The following is a 14,079-nucleotide window of genomic DNA, read 5'->3' as shown; positions in this document are numbered from 1 at the left end:
CCTGCTGGCGATGAGGTGGCGGTGGGGCTGGTGGTGCCCCCTGTCAGGGTCCAGGACTCGTCGGAGCGGGTGCACCCGTCGCAGTCGGTGTTCAGGTTCCGGGCGAGCTTGTGAGCAGCCTTCGGTCCCCGAGTCTGTCGGCCTGTGGTTGAGCTCTTCCTGAGGCGTCTTCCGGGAGCTGCTCTTGCTCTCGGCCAGGCTGTGCTCGGACACCTGCCTGCAGAAGTGTTCCAGCAGCACAGCCGCCGCCTTCCCAGCCGCGCGCGGGCGTCTCACCGCCTCGCTCCACGCAGGGCCTGCTTCCTCCGACCCGCTCCTCCCCGCGGGGCGGCGGGGCGCCGGGCCTGGGCTGGGGGCTGCCAGGCGGCTCCTCCCCACGCCAGCCGTACTGACGGCTGCCTGTCCATTCTGTCGTGTGTCAGAAACACAGCGGTGGCCGCGGTGGAGCGCTCCACGTGTCGGAGACCTTGCCAGTACGCTGTCGCGAGGAACCGTTCGGTTCTCGCGACAGCACAGCGAGCCTTGTCTCCTGGCTGAGCGCGAGGAGGTGAAGCCACCCCTCCGCAGTGAAGTGACACAGGTGGGAAGCAGACCGGGACCCGGCCCCGACTGTGCCCGCGTGCAGAGCCTGTAGCGGTTGTCCTCATGAGACCTGTGCGTTGGGCTGAGCGGTCGTGGCCCTCGTGGGCCCAGCAGAGGTGAGGGTGAAAACGCCCAGGCACTCCCAGGAGGCGGGCACCACGGGCTGGCGGCGGCTGTGGCCGGCGCATCTCCTGTCCTGGCGGAGCGCTGCTTGCATGGGTGCGAGCGGGCAGCGCCGGGCTGAGAGCTGACAGGACGCCTGCAGCTGGCCTGCGGAGGGGGAGGTCTCCGGGAGCGTGGCCCCGTGCAGTCAGGGGGTCCAGCCTGCGGGGGGCCGTCCGGCGTGTGGCTCAGGCGCACGGGTGCGGACTGGCGGGAGTGGGCGCACCTCTGCCTGGCTGACGCGCAGTGGCAGGAGCCCCACCCGCGGCGGCCCGGGCCGGGGGCCCTCTGGGTGCAGGAAGGAGGCCCTCTGGGATGGAGTGTCAGCAGTGAGCAGACAGGATGGAGAGCCAGGAAGGGTGGGCGGGCACAGGACGTGCCGGAGGGGAGCTGGCCAGCCTGGCACGGGCTTAGGTGCGAGGGGAAGGGTGACCTCCGGGGCTTCGGGAGTCCTGTTTGGGGAAGCAGCTGCGAGCACTTACGTTACCCTTCATTCTGATCGGGGATGCTGTGGCCTGGGCTGGGCGACAGCCCCGCAGACGCATGTGCTGTGCTCCAGGAGTCTTGGATCTGCAGCTCTGCACGGAAGCCTTTGCCGCGAGGGTCTCAGATCCTTGACGCTTGAAGTGTTGGGGGCCGCGGGTGGAGTGGCAGGCAGGCTGGGTGGGAGGGGAGGGTGCCCCAAGTTGAGAGGAGGGAGCAGGCGTGTGTGGGGCTGGAGACACCCAGGCAGGCGCAGATGGGAACAGGGACGCCGAGGAGCCCCCGGGGGAGCGCGGGAGCCGGAGCCGGGCTTCGACGTGCAGAGTTGGTGGGGTGCTGGTGTCCGGCAGGGCCAAGGTGGACGTGGTGAGGCGCGGGGACCCTGGAGGCCATACGAAGCCATCTGTGGGGCGGAGTTGTGGATTGGGGCTTGCTTTTGGGGGCAGAGGTTGCCGTGTTGGCTGGGCAAGTAGTAGGTCCAGGTGGTGACAGGAACCCACTGATGAAGTGTCACGGTAAGTCCATCACAGAGGGCAGTGGAGACACACCTTCCCTTACCCAAGTTACTTCTCAAAGCTGTGGCGGACGAGCCACATTGAACCTGGGGTCTGGCCCGCAAGCCAGCAGCCAGTGCTCTGACTCAGTCGGCAGAGCTTTCTTGGAGGGGCCTGGGCGCAGAGGTCTGTGTCGCGCTTCCTCAGCTCTGCCGTCGTAGCTTGAAAACGGCCACGGAGGACTTGGGAGTTCATGCCGGCAGCCGAGTTCAGAGAAAATTGTACTGTGGACACTGATGTCGAATTTCCTCTAATTATTATGTGCTATGAAATGTTTTTCCTCTGATTTTTTTTTTTTTTTTTTTTGGCCACGCCGTGTGGCTTGCGGGATCTTAGTTCCCTGACCAGGGATTGAACCCGCGCCCTCAGCAGTGAAAGCGCTGAGTCCTAACCACTGGACCATCAGGGGATTCCCCGAGTTTTTTCAACATTTAAAAATGTAAACTCAACTCTTAGTTCATAGGCCGTGCGAAAACAGGAAGGTGGGTCAGATCTGCTCTGTGGCTGTGGTTTATGGACCTCGCACCCTGCTATTGGTGGTCCTCAAAGTCGGGGCACATTAGAAACGCATGGGAAACCTTTAAAATAGCAGAACTGGGCCCGCTGGGTTGGAGCCACCTTGGCAGGGACCGGAGCACCATAGTTTTACGCCCTTCCCCACCCTCCCCCCGGATTATCACAGTGCACAGCCCGGACCCACTCCTCACAGCCCAGTGACGGGGCTCTTCTGGAGACCTTGTGAAGATGCGCGTCCCCGGGGTGGGGCCTGAGGATCTGCATTTCCCGTGTGCTGCAGGGCCGGGGAGCTCTGTGTCCCGGCTGTGAGGAGTGGCTGTCTCGGGGCGCAGCGGGGCGGGGCTCCTCGGCCACGTCTACGCCCTCCCGAGCGCAGACCCGAAAGGAGGAGGGTTGGTGCTACAGCCGGCGAGAAAGCCAGCCAAGGGCTTGCCCCTGTACCCAGAGGTTGTGTTTCCTCCTGCTGGCTTCTCAAGGGTGCCTAGGAAATTGCAAGTTACCAACAGTTTAGTGATTTTGGAAAAGTGTACTTTTTCTCTTACCACTTATCGTTTCCTGCATTTACACAAATACAGCTGGAATCGTTTCCACCAGCGCTGTTTTCAATGAGTTACAACATCAGTTAAACACTATTTTTTCTTTGAAGCCTTTATGGGACGTAGTTCCATGACATGGGAGTGAGAGCGCCACGTGCTGAGTCGCCAGGGGCCGCGTGCCGCGTTGTGTGAGTTCGGGCGTCCAGCCTTCCTATCGCACCTTTCCTGTGTCCGCAGGTTGTCGCTGAGCACCCGGACGCCTCCGCTGAGGAGATTGAAGAGCTGCTTGGATCCCAGTGGAATATGCTCAACGAGAAACAGAAAGCACGCTATCACACCAAGTTTGCCCTCGTGGCCCCGTCCCCGTCCGAAGAAGACTCTGGTAACCATAGCTCTGTGCTCGTGTCCTCTGCGTAGCCGTGGTGTGTGTCGTGTGGCAGCCTGTGCTCCGGCTCTGACCCGAGTGCAGCGGTCACAGTAAAGCAACCTCTGCTGCCTGGTCTCCTTGCTCGTTGTCGCCAGAGCTGTTCCGTGGGATCCTCTGTGGCCCTGCAGGCCCCTCGCTCTCTTGCCCGTGCAGCCAGTGGCGGGGGAGGTGCGGTGAGGGAGCAGAAGGGAGGCACGGAGTCCAGGCGGCCTCCAGGGCCGGAGGCTCGCGTGACGGGCCGGGGTCAGACCTCAGGCCTTGGTCCTGCCGTGAGGCTGCCGTCCTGGCTGGGGCTGCGCCTGCACCTCATGGGGGGCGTCCCACCGAGGGCAGGGGCTCTGGCCCTGGGGCCGGCCGTTCATGGCCTGTTGGCCTGAGAGCTCGCAGGGTGAGGAGGGTGACCGTGGACTGATGTTGAGTGTGGGTAGCCTCTGGTTCTTCTTAGGCCTTCAGGGCGAAAAAACAAAAAGTGCCGCTTTGCCCTGGGCTGTGGTAAGAGAAGGGAGGCTTAATGCTGTGAGCTCTGGGGAAGACAGGTCACCACGGTTGGGTGTGTCCTCTGTGCCTGTGGGAGACTGACACCTGTAATGGGAAGATAAGTGTGACGTGTTTGGGTATCAGTTTGAAATACAAAAGAATTCTGCATCTCTCAAGGCTCGTCATTGAAGAGTTATGGAGAGGCCTCCAGACTCGCCTGACAGGGTGCTTCGTGGGCACGAGCTTCGTGGGCATGAGCTCGGTCAGCACCGAGGTGGCCTACATCCGTGTTGCCTTCCTGTTCTGTTCACACGTGTTCCCATCTTGATTTTAGGGCTTTCTAGAACGCCACAGCAACCATCTAATGATATCAATAGTGAATTTCATTCAAGTTGTTCAGGGTTTGTTGCGAATACTACAATTTAGAATAGGGAGGATGTTTAGGATTTGTGTATTTTCTTTAAAAGGCAAAAGTTTATCAGACTCTTCATCAGTACGCTAAATCTAGAAAAGTGTCCCTTTTCAGTGGCTGCTGATTTAAGAATAGTCAGGTTTTATTGAAGCCAGATTCAGCTTACCCTTGAAGAGTGAGTGTGACTTTGATTGTGCGTCCTGCTTTGTCACTGTCCTGAGTACTTGGCAGACGGGAGCATGGGTGGTCCCTGCCCCCAGTGTGTGTCAGGTGTGTGTTTGCTCTGCAGGCCTCGAGCCCTCCCTCTCAGGGACCCCAAGATGACGGGAAAGGCCATGGTGTCAGCTGTCCCATCCTTTCAGTGTTAGGAATTCAGACAGATGCCCATCTTGCTCATCTCTGTAACAAACGACCACTGCCTCCTCCTGGCACAGGGGAGGTCCTTACGTTGAGGGCGAAGGGCTGCACCCTCCCCTCCCCTGGGAGCTGTACCTAGTGCACACGTGCCGAGGAGGGGCTGGCAGGTCCGTGGACCCACAGCCGCCGCTCCACAGGCCTCTCCTGGTGTTCCCTTGAGGCCGGCCCAGAGCTTAGTGAAGGGCACTCTCAGGCCGGCTTATGCCAGTCTGGTACTGGCAGCTGGTGAGGCCAGCGCTCCGGTTCTGCTCTTCTCTTGCAATGTTGGGCCTGGACCTGAGGCGGAGCCCCAGGCCCGTGTCAGCCCAGGGCTGCTGCACGCAGGGACCTGAGCCTCCTGGCCGGTGTTCTCCGCCCCCCTCCGTAGGGTTTGAGGACAACACTGCCCTCCCAGGAGATGTTTGGTGAACAGTCCAGGAGCAAACCCTGAACCTCTGTAAAGCAGTCCTGCAAATGGAGACACTGGATTTGTATTAAATAAACCTTGGCGTGTTCAAATTAGTTCTCTCTCTAGAATCTGCATTCTTACTTTACGTCTTGTTTTTCTGTCAGTACTGTTCGGACACCTTAAGTCTCAGATTAGGTGGTCTCCCTGCGGACACCTAGCAGGTGGCACAGTTAAGCAAACATGTAGAAGGTGCTTAGTTTGCAAATGCACGTGGATTGTTTCACTTAAGATGCTTCTTTAAGGAAACGTGTTAAAGGACTTTGTAAAAATACTGGGTTATATTTAGATTTAATGCTATAGTACATTAAAATGTAACAGGTACCAATATAATAATCCCTAGATGAGATAAGGATTTTCTACTTGCCATTTGGAAAGTGCAGAGAGATTTGACCTGTGGTACTTAGGCCCTGGAAATGAACAGGGTTTCAGGAGGCCCATCACTGCTGGATCTACACGCTGAAGGCGCTGGGCAGCTGCTCAGTGCTCTAGAGGACAGCTTGTGCAGGGTTTTTCATGTAAGTTTCCCCCATCCCCATTCCAAGGTAACTTAAACGGGAAAAAAAGAAACCACACGAAGAGGACACAGGACCCTATAGAAGATGCTGAAGTTGAGGACGCTCCCAGGAAGAGACTCAGGACCGACAGGCACAGTCTTCGGAAGGTAATTACGTCCTGGGTGGGCCTGGCTGCAGGAACCAGTTCCCCTGGGCCGCAGGCGGGATGCGGGGAGGCGTCCTCTGCAGGCGTCAGCTGGAGGCCGGGGCTGGCTTTCCCCTTGGAGCTTCTTTGAGAAGGCCGCTGAGGAGAGCGAGTTTTTATCTGCCAGGGAATTTAACACATCCCAACACTGAATAATTCTTGATGTTTAGATTCAACAAAATTGTATACTTAAAATGACTCTTGAATGTAGGGCATATTATTCAGTGTGTAAATAATGAGTTGACAGGAGAACATCAAAATCCACTATATGTTATTCTTCATAAGAAGTTTAAAAATCCATTAAAGGCATTGAAATAGGTTTTATGAACTCATTCCATTTATTAGTAATTCATATTATTATTTACTTAATGTGAATACTAAGCAGGCTATGTAGGCCTGTTTGATACAACAAAAAAGTATTGATGTAAAGGCCCAGCTTTTGTAAAGGCAACCACAGGACCTCACAGCTCTAGCCGGTGCCAGCCAGTGTCAAGGGGCAGAGCTTGCCTGGTACCTGGAGGAGCATGAAACTGACCAAGGGTCAGACATTCAGAGGACCTGTATTGTTGTGTCTGGCATGCGTGCTCGTGCGTGTAGAGAACGTGGGCTCTGCCAGTGCGCTCTGCGATTTAGATGCCCGGTTAACGTCTTCATGAACTGAGAGGTTAGACTTTGTACCTTACATTTGAGTTTGTGTTTATTTAATAGTAGTTCTGGCAGAGTAGCTGTACTCTGATTTATGATTTTGATTATAACTTCAAACTCTTCCCTTTTTTTTTTTTTTTTTTTTTTTTTTGGCTGCTTGTGGGATCCTAGTTTCCCCAACCAGGGATCGAACCCGGGCCCTTGGCAGTGAAAGTGTGGAGTCCTAACTACTCGACAGCCAGGGAATTCCCCGAACTATCTTTTACTGATCTAAATTGAGAAGTTGTTCTTTTTATTGTTTTATTTCAAAGAATGGAAAATAAATCTCACATATTGCTCAAGCATAAATATGTGGCCATCATGTCATCTGTCTTATTTCTTTAAAGGTGTATTTGCAGTTCAGGAGAGCAGGCAGGCCCTGCCCCATTTTCCTGGACAGGAGAGCATTCTCCCGGGGCACCTGTCAGGTGTCCAGCAATGAGCTAGGTAATGAGCTAGGTAACACTGACGTGTGCAGTTACCTGGGAACACATATTCAGTTTCTCCTCTGGCCTCCTGCTGTTGAAGTGGTCCTTTACTGACAGTCATGCTGACACTGGTTGCTTTGAAATATTTGTATAAGGGATTTACCTAAAAAAAAAAAAAAAAAAAAAAAAAAGTGTGTGACCCTGGACATTTGAAATATCAAAATTCACATTAAGTAGCTAGACAGAAATTTTACTAACTAGTAGCTCAGGAAATAACAGATGATTTTTAAAGAGAGTAGTGTTAGGTTTGGTTTTTATAAACCTAAGTTTATAAGCCATATCGGGTATAATTCCTAATATGCTTTGAGCACTTGGATGGGCCAGGTAGCATTCCCAGTGCTGGGCACCTGTTACTTTGTCCCCGGTCCTGTGACCATCCCTGCTGGAGTCCGGGGCAAACTTGGCCTCCTGGGCGGCAGGGTGGCTGTGAGGCAGTGGTGCCCCAGTGCTGTCCAGACTACGTTATTTGAATTCTGAGCGCTAGACCAGTGTGGATGATATTTTTGTGTGTGTGCTATTTTTCTGTTGTGAAATGTGCTTTCGGATGATCTTTGTTTGTGAGCTTTGTCTGGGCCTTATCTCAGGACTGGAAATGGTCCGCCTGGTGGGCTGGAGTGAGCCAGGCGCACCTTGCATGGACTGGGCTCGCCTAGGGTAGAAGTGGCGCTCCCTCCCGCTCACTGCGCGCTGAACCCAGAGGACGGTTGGTAGCTGACTGAGGAGTCTCATTTGAGGTTCTCAGAGTGACCGGTTAGGCCAGGTTTGGCCCGGCACCTGCCCCTCCCTCCCAGCAGTCGTCAGAGTGGGGTGGGGTGGGGTGGGCAGGGGAGAGTCGGCCCGGTTACGGAGAGGGTGTCAGTTGGGCAGCCACAGCCGCTGACCGTCTGTGCAGAGCACGCTTCCGCAGGAAGACGTTTCTGTCACACGGCTTTTCAGCAGCCTGTGTTAGTTCACATTGGAGACTTTTCTCCTTTCTTTCCTTTTTCGTTTTCTTTGTTCTCCCTTCCTTCTTTCCTCCCTCCGCACCCCCCCCCCCTTTTTATAACAGAGAGAGACGTTCACAGACAAAACATCCCGCACAGGCTCTTGCAAGGCCATCGAGGCAGCCTCCTCGCTCAAGAGCCAGGCAGGTAATGTGGTCAGCGCTCCTTCCAGGTCCCCTGGGCTGGCGGTGGGCGGCCGGCCTGGTCCTGTCCTCGGGGAGCCCCCGCTGGGGGCGGGGGGGTGGAGCCAGGGGTGAGCGTGTGAGCAGGAAGCTGGAGCCTAGAGGGCGAGGTGGGGAGGAGGTTCCCATGCAGTTAAAGGTGAGCCGCTTTATGTGCGGTTGACGGTCAGCTGAGTGTCACTGAAGTCACTCTTCTGCTGACTTGTACTTGGCTTTACTGTTTTCAGTTTAAATTAGGTTAGAGAAGGGATTCGAATCAGAAATGTCCAGGTTTCTGACTTGATGGTACCAGTTGTTGCTGTAAATTCCACTATTTTTAGTACCCAGTTCTCCGTGTATATTAGCTAAAAAGTAAAAGTAATGACTGGTTATTTCTGTTTTACATGTTGAAGAAACTAGCTTAAAATGTTTGTGAAAAATAACTGTCAAAACAATGAAGGGGGAATCAGGTCACTTTTTACCTTTTCATTATCTTTTTGATGTATCTGTCTGGTAGTTCATTAAAGAAAGCTTACCATCTCCAAATTGTAATAAGAAAGGAAAATAAAATACAGAGTAAGTGAAGATTGGAAATGGCTCTGTTTCCCTTATTTTGCATAAAGAGCTGTACTGGTTTTTAAAAATTAATTGAACAGACTGTTTCAAAAAAACAGACGTTTGTGAACAGTTTGAACACTGAGTGGACATTTGATGATAGAAAGGGTTGTTACTTTTAAGTGTGATAGTGCTGTTGTGGCCACATTCAAACCTTACGTGCAGAGGTGCTCTAGCTTCCCATGGGTAAAATGACATGTCTGGGATTTGCTGCAGAAGAACCGGCAGGGGGACATGGCACCAGGCGTGGGTGGACTGGTGTGGCCCAGGTGGCGGGTTGGGGGCCAGGCAGGGGGACCTGACATCAGGCTTGGGTGGGACTGGTGTGGCCCAGGCGGGGCTTTTGGGGCTGGGCAGGGGGACGTGGGAGTTCACGGCCTAGCTCGTCAGCCCTGATTTTTCCACAACAAAAAGTTAAGCCCAGAAAATGCATCTTTAGAAACTTCGTGTATTAGCGGGGTACTTTTAAAGCAGGAAAGAGATTGAGGGTTTAAGGTTTCAAACTTTACTTTATAAACCAAACCTATCTTACAGCCACAAAACATCTGTCTGACGCCTGCAAGCCCCTGAAGAAGCGGCACCGGGCCCCCGCAGCGGCGTCTGCGTCGCTCGCCTTTAGCAAAAGCTCTTCTCCTTCTGCATCCTTGACTGAGAATGAGGTAAAATCATAATAATAGTGATCATCACGCACTCACACAAAGGCCGTTTAGTTACCCACATTGAAGTGTGATAAAGGTCAGACTTAATCAGCGTGACCCGGGTGTTCTCCACAGTCGCAGGGAGGTTAGGTGCTCTGAGCCGTGTCTGTTTCAGAGAGAAATACACACGCACACGGTGTGTGCGTAAATGTACGTGGCTGTACTTCAGTATTGATGCTTTTAATTGTGCTTGAAATCTGTCTTCAAGATGTTGGTCCTGTGATTTTTCACCCGGTCCTAACCTGACACAGCGTCAGCGGGGCTGCCTGCGGGGCTGGTGTGCTCACGCAGCGGGATGGCGGGGCCCACATGCTGTGCACATGCCTTGTGCATTCCGTGACTTTGGGTCCACAGCTTTGGTCCTTTAAATTCTGGCATGTTTTTAGGTCCCTGAGTGTCGAGGTGAGTCAGGACTGCCGTGGTAATGTGACTCCTCTTTTCTGGACTCGGGAAGTATCCGCTAGTGAAATTGTAGCTGTTTGAGGCTCTCACACTGTATCATGACATCTAGAGCATCGTCAAATCTGAAGTCTTTGCCGTTAATAAAAACAAAATGAAAAACAGCCTCAGCATGTAGGTATGACCCTTTTTTGTCCAGAGGGAGTCTGGGATTCCCAGCTTCAGAGACTACCCAAGGAGCTTATTGTCGAGTCTTAATTTCTTGTTATTTTGTTCCCTGTGATTCTTTTTCTCATTGTAGACGTGAGTCCTGTTTTTAGACTATCTGTGAAGAGATGCTCACCTTGGGCTTTTTCGGAACAGGGTAGTGAGGCAGGGAGTGGGTCAGAAGGTGGCACTTCTGACGTGGTCTCCACTGTGGTCCGTGGTGGGGACGGGGTGTCCCCTGCTCTCTCAGCATCAGGTGCTTATGCCCATTAGAGGGGGCCGGGCCTTCGGGGGTAGGCATCTGCTCTCGCAGGCGTGCAGGGGCCTCGGGGCGGTGTGGGGTGGAGCCCTCGGCCAGTCTTAGTGGGTGTAGGTAACTGAACATTTCTTACATTTGGGCACGGTCAAGACAACGCAGGAAGAATTCTTCGCTGAGCTCCTGGGAGCTTACTGAAACATGAAAAGGCAAATTCTATACAAAACATTTTTCCTATTTTTCTTGTCCAAGTTCAGATTAGTATCCTAAAAAGTTAAATAAAAGGTGGTCTGCAATTCTAAAGAAGAGGAATACTAAAAGTTTCAGTTCTATAGACCCTTTCACTTAAGGCAGTTTGTTTAAAACACTTTTTAATGAGATTTTCTGGCATCATATTTTGGCCCACTTATTTGGTGGAGTTTTTACTTCCACTGTTGTCAGATACCATCAAAAGAGAAACACGGAGGCCGCTGAGATCTTGTCTGTTGTTCCTGGTCACGAGTCGTGTGGGTTAGAGGCGTGGGTCTAGAGCAGCTCACCACGGGGCCAGGATGGCGGGTAGAGGGTAAAACGTGTTTGTCAGACACACCTGATGGTCTGACATTGGTTTTGACCAGGATGAGTTTCATCCTTCTGGCTTAGACATTTGTTCTGAACTTCGGAAGACTTAGATGAAGCATTTTACAATCATTAGGCTTAATTGATTTTTAATTCTTTAGAACTTCAGAAATAGATTATTAAATACATTTATATTATATATTAAATACATTAAAATCATACACCTTTTTGCATTTTGAAGGTGATACATAGATTCCATAGTGTGCATTCTGTTCCTTACATGAAAAACATTTAAATTACTAGGCTTTTTCTATCAGGCCACTTTTGTGCGACTTATATAAATCTCACATTAGAGTTCATTTTTATTAAAACCGCTTCAGGTGAACAAGAAGGCTTGTCTGTTTGTGTTAACACTACTGAACTACAGTGCACATTTACGACGTCTGCCAGGCTAAGTGCCTTTTAGCATGAGAGACAAAGCGCAGTGTTATAAAGAAACATTCTAGAAGCCGCTAGGTCCGGTTCTGGTGGGCACTGGGCGACCATGGGGCTGCTGTTTGCAGGGCTCAGACTGGCCCCTTATTCGGGGTGAGTCACATGCCCTTTGCATGTTTATATTCTCTCCTTTCAATACCATTGATTAAAATAAGGAATTTTCATAGGGTTGGTGTTTCAAGACATTTTAGGTCATGTTGTGGTCTAAATTCCTCTCAAACAAGGTATATGTGATCAATGAAACCTTACGTTAGAACAGTTATTCCATAGTAGTACTGCATCCCCTAATGAGGAGGACGGATTACAATCACACACTTGCATGACAAAGGCCTGGGAAGTAATTAATGTGATTTAAGTGTTTTGTAATTTCATTTCTTATTCCCTTAGTAGAGCAAATTCTTATTTTTTTCGCCTTCACTGGTAACAGCTTTTATGGGAGCCCACATCAGCCAAGTTGGATTTGAACTCAGCTGCTCTGTACTGCACTTAAAATGGTGTAATTTTCCAAGATGTCTGCTGCAGGCGGCGTGTCATCGTGCACACTCAGTGGCATTCCTTTCACAATCAGTTATGGAAGATGTGTGATAATCTGTTTTTACTGGTATTAATAACACATACAATGAAGAAAACAGATAACAAATTTTAAGACCAAGGTAAGATACCTAATCAAGGCCATTTAACCAATCACATTCATCTCATAACAGAAACACATTCATATTCCAGTGGTCAATGTAGATTTCAAGTTGAAAGGATGCCCTCGATCAGGGGCTGTCCTGGGCGGTGACAAGGACAGCACACTGTAGAGGTTCATCCTGTTAGAGGTCGTTTTTCTCCTCTAGTTCATAACTTACTGAATTTTTATTGAAAAAAATGTCAGCACCTGTACCTTCAAAAACAAAGAACAAACAGCACACATTAAAAAGAGTCCTCGTCGACTGTTCTCATTGCTAATGGAATGTATTCAATCCTGTAGATAGTAAACTAATTTCCGACATAAAAGGCAGGAAGACTTTTGATTCTGTCTTTTTTTACTAAACAGTTTTACTATGATACTAGCTATAGTAAATTTGTAGGAAAAGAAATGTCATTTACAGTATCATTGTGAACCATTTAACTCTTTTGATTCAATAACCCTTATCTAGGGGGGGGTCCTATAATCAGGTTATTTACACCAACCTCTTCATTGGTTGCTTTTATAGAACATGAGCCATTATATTAAATGTCTCAATCTTGGGTGACCACCTGGTGTGCCCCAGGGTGTCCGCATGTTTGCATGGTGAGGAAAGGCCTCCGTGCCCTTCAGGTCATAGAGGCGGGAGGGCTCTTCACGTTACCAGGCCGGTAGCACTCGGTTCATTCCGAGCGGACTCTTCAGGTGTGTTTTTCCTTTAATGAGAGTTTCTCACTAAATACTTGTGTTCTAAACCATTAAGTAGTGTAACGCATGTAAAACACTTGGGGTGCCTGGCGCCTTGCAAGGACTTAGTGGTTCGCTATTGTGACAATAATGGTTATAACAATAAAAATAATAAAATCACCATCATTCCATTTTTATCCAAAAGTATAAATTTTGCTTTGGCACGAAAAGCAATCCTCTTGAGTGCACTGTGCGCGTGGGGGTAAAGTAACCCTAGAAGCGGCCCACGCTGGGCTTGACTGACGCTTCCGGGTACTGGACTGTGGCTGGGGGCGCGACTCTGCTCAAACTCAGTGGACACGGGGCCCCCAGGACGGCCTCAGTCACGCTGTCCCTAAGGGACGTGGAGGAGCTCAGGACTGATGTAGGATTCTCAAAACACCAGTCACTAAATTTTAAAATGTGAAAAAACGGTGGTGTAAAAATGACCCTAGTTCAAGAAGCCATTACCCAAAGTAAAGACTCGAGCCTGGAAGGCCTTTGACAAGGATTAAGAGACTTGTTTGAAATTATGGCATGATGGATTTTGAGTTGGTAGCCAGCCAGCGACCGACACGTGATGGGTGCGTTAGGAGCCAGCAGAGAAAGGGGCGCCTTCCTTTTTGACGGGGATGACTCGATGCTGTGTCCACAGGAGCAGCGTAGACTTAGCCTCAGCTGAGTAAACAGGGGTGCGTGCAGGAGAGGGGGAGGGGCGACGCAGTGTTTCTCAGCGCGAGGTGGGGGGACCTCGTCCCACGGGAGGCGGGAAGGTGCCGGCAGGCAGAGGCAGATGCAGTCAGCGCGGGGTGGGGGGACCTCGTCCCACGGGAGGCGGGAAGGTGCCGGCAGGCAGAGGCAGATGCAGTCAGCGCGGGGTGGGGGGACCTCGTCCCACGGGAGGCGGGAAGGTGCCGGCAGGCAGAGGCAGATGCAGTCAGCATTGTTGTGGCCTCGCTGAGGGACGCTGGTGGGGGGCAGAGTTCCCGAGAGGGCCTGCCCACAGCTTCCTGAAGGAGGGCAGTGGAAGGGGCTCCAGTTCTGAAAGAGCTGAGGGTCGGGCAGTAGTTTGTCTGCAGGAGCACAGACCCACTATGCTGCTACTTATAGCGGAATGGCTTCCTTTCCTAAGGTCAAAGTAATGCCGATTCACCCTGGTCTTTAGTCATTTGAGCTGACAGTTGTTGAGGTGACTTTGGCTATGCCATGCACAGAGTCACTGCCGTGACCGCTCCTTCCACGTGCCACACTTGGGCCTGGTGGGGAGGTGGCTGCGAGGAGGGCCTCTGGAACAAAACGGGAGGCCACAGGTGGACACTTGTCTGAGTGTACAGAAGCTGAGATGGTAGCTGTTCCAGAGATGAAGGTAGCCCGCGGTAACGGAGCGGCCCCCCCCGGGCCCATGCCGTGTCGGGTGGAGCTGCTC

The 14,079-nt window shown here is 51.8% G+C and overlaps 1 protein-coding gene across 7 annotated transcripts in view; it reads left to right on the top strand.

Moving 5' to 3' along the window:
• NSD2 (nuclear receptor binding SET domain protein 2) overlaps positions 1-14,079 on the top strand; it is a 79,324-nt gene that overhangs the window by 40,041 nt on the left and 25,204 nt on the right. For 6 of the 7 annotated variants that reach the window (XM_068543577.1, XM_068543582.1, XM_068543580.1 and 3 more), the window contains exons 6-9: positions 3,071-3,215; positions 5,557-5,675; positions 7,934-8,015; positions 9,179-9,303. In XM_068543577.1, coding sequence (XP_068399678.1) covers positions 3,071-3,215; positions 5,557-5,675; positions 7,934-8,015; positions 9,179-9,303 — 471 coding nt within the window. Of the gene's footprint in view, positions 1-3,070; positions 3,216-5,556; positions 5,676-7,933; positions 8,016-9,178; positions 9,304-11,684; positions 12,796-14,079 lie in introns of those variants that run through there. The other variant, XM_068543583.1, reaches the window with a different exon arrangement.

The sequence above is a fragment of the Eschrichtius robustus genome, chromosome 4 (assembly GCF_028021215.1).
Source record: "Eschrichtius robustus isolate mEscRob2 chromosome 4, mEscRob2.pri, whole genome shotgun sequence".
Lineage (NCBI taxonomy): Eukaryota > Metazoa > Chordata > Mammalia > Artiodactyla > Eschrichtiidae > Eschrichtius > Eschrichtius robustus.
The sequence above is the reverse complement of the archived record's forward strand: the minus strand, read 5'-3'. Positions and strand labels throughout refer to the sequence as shown.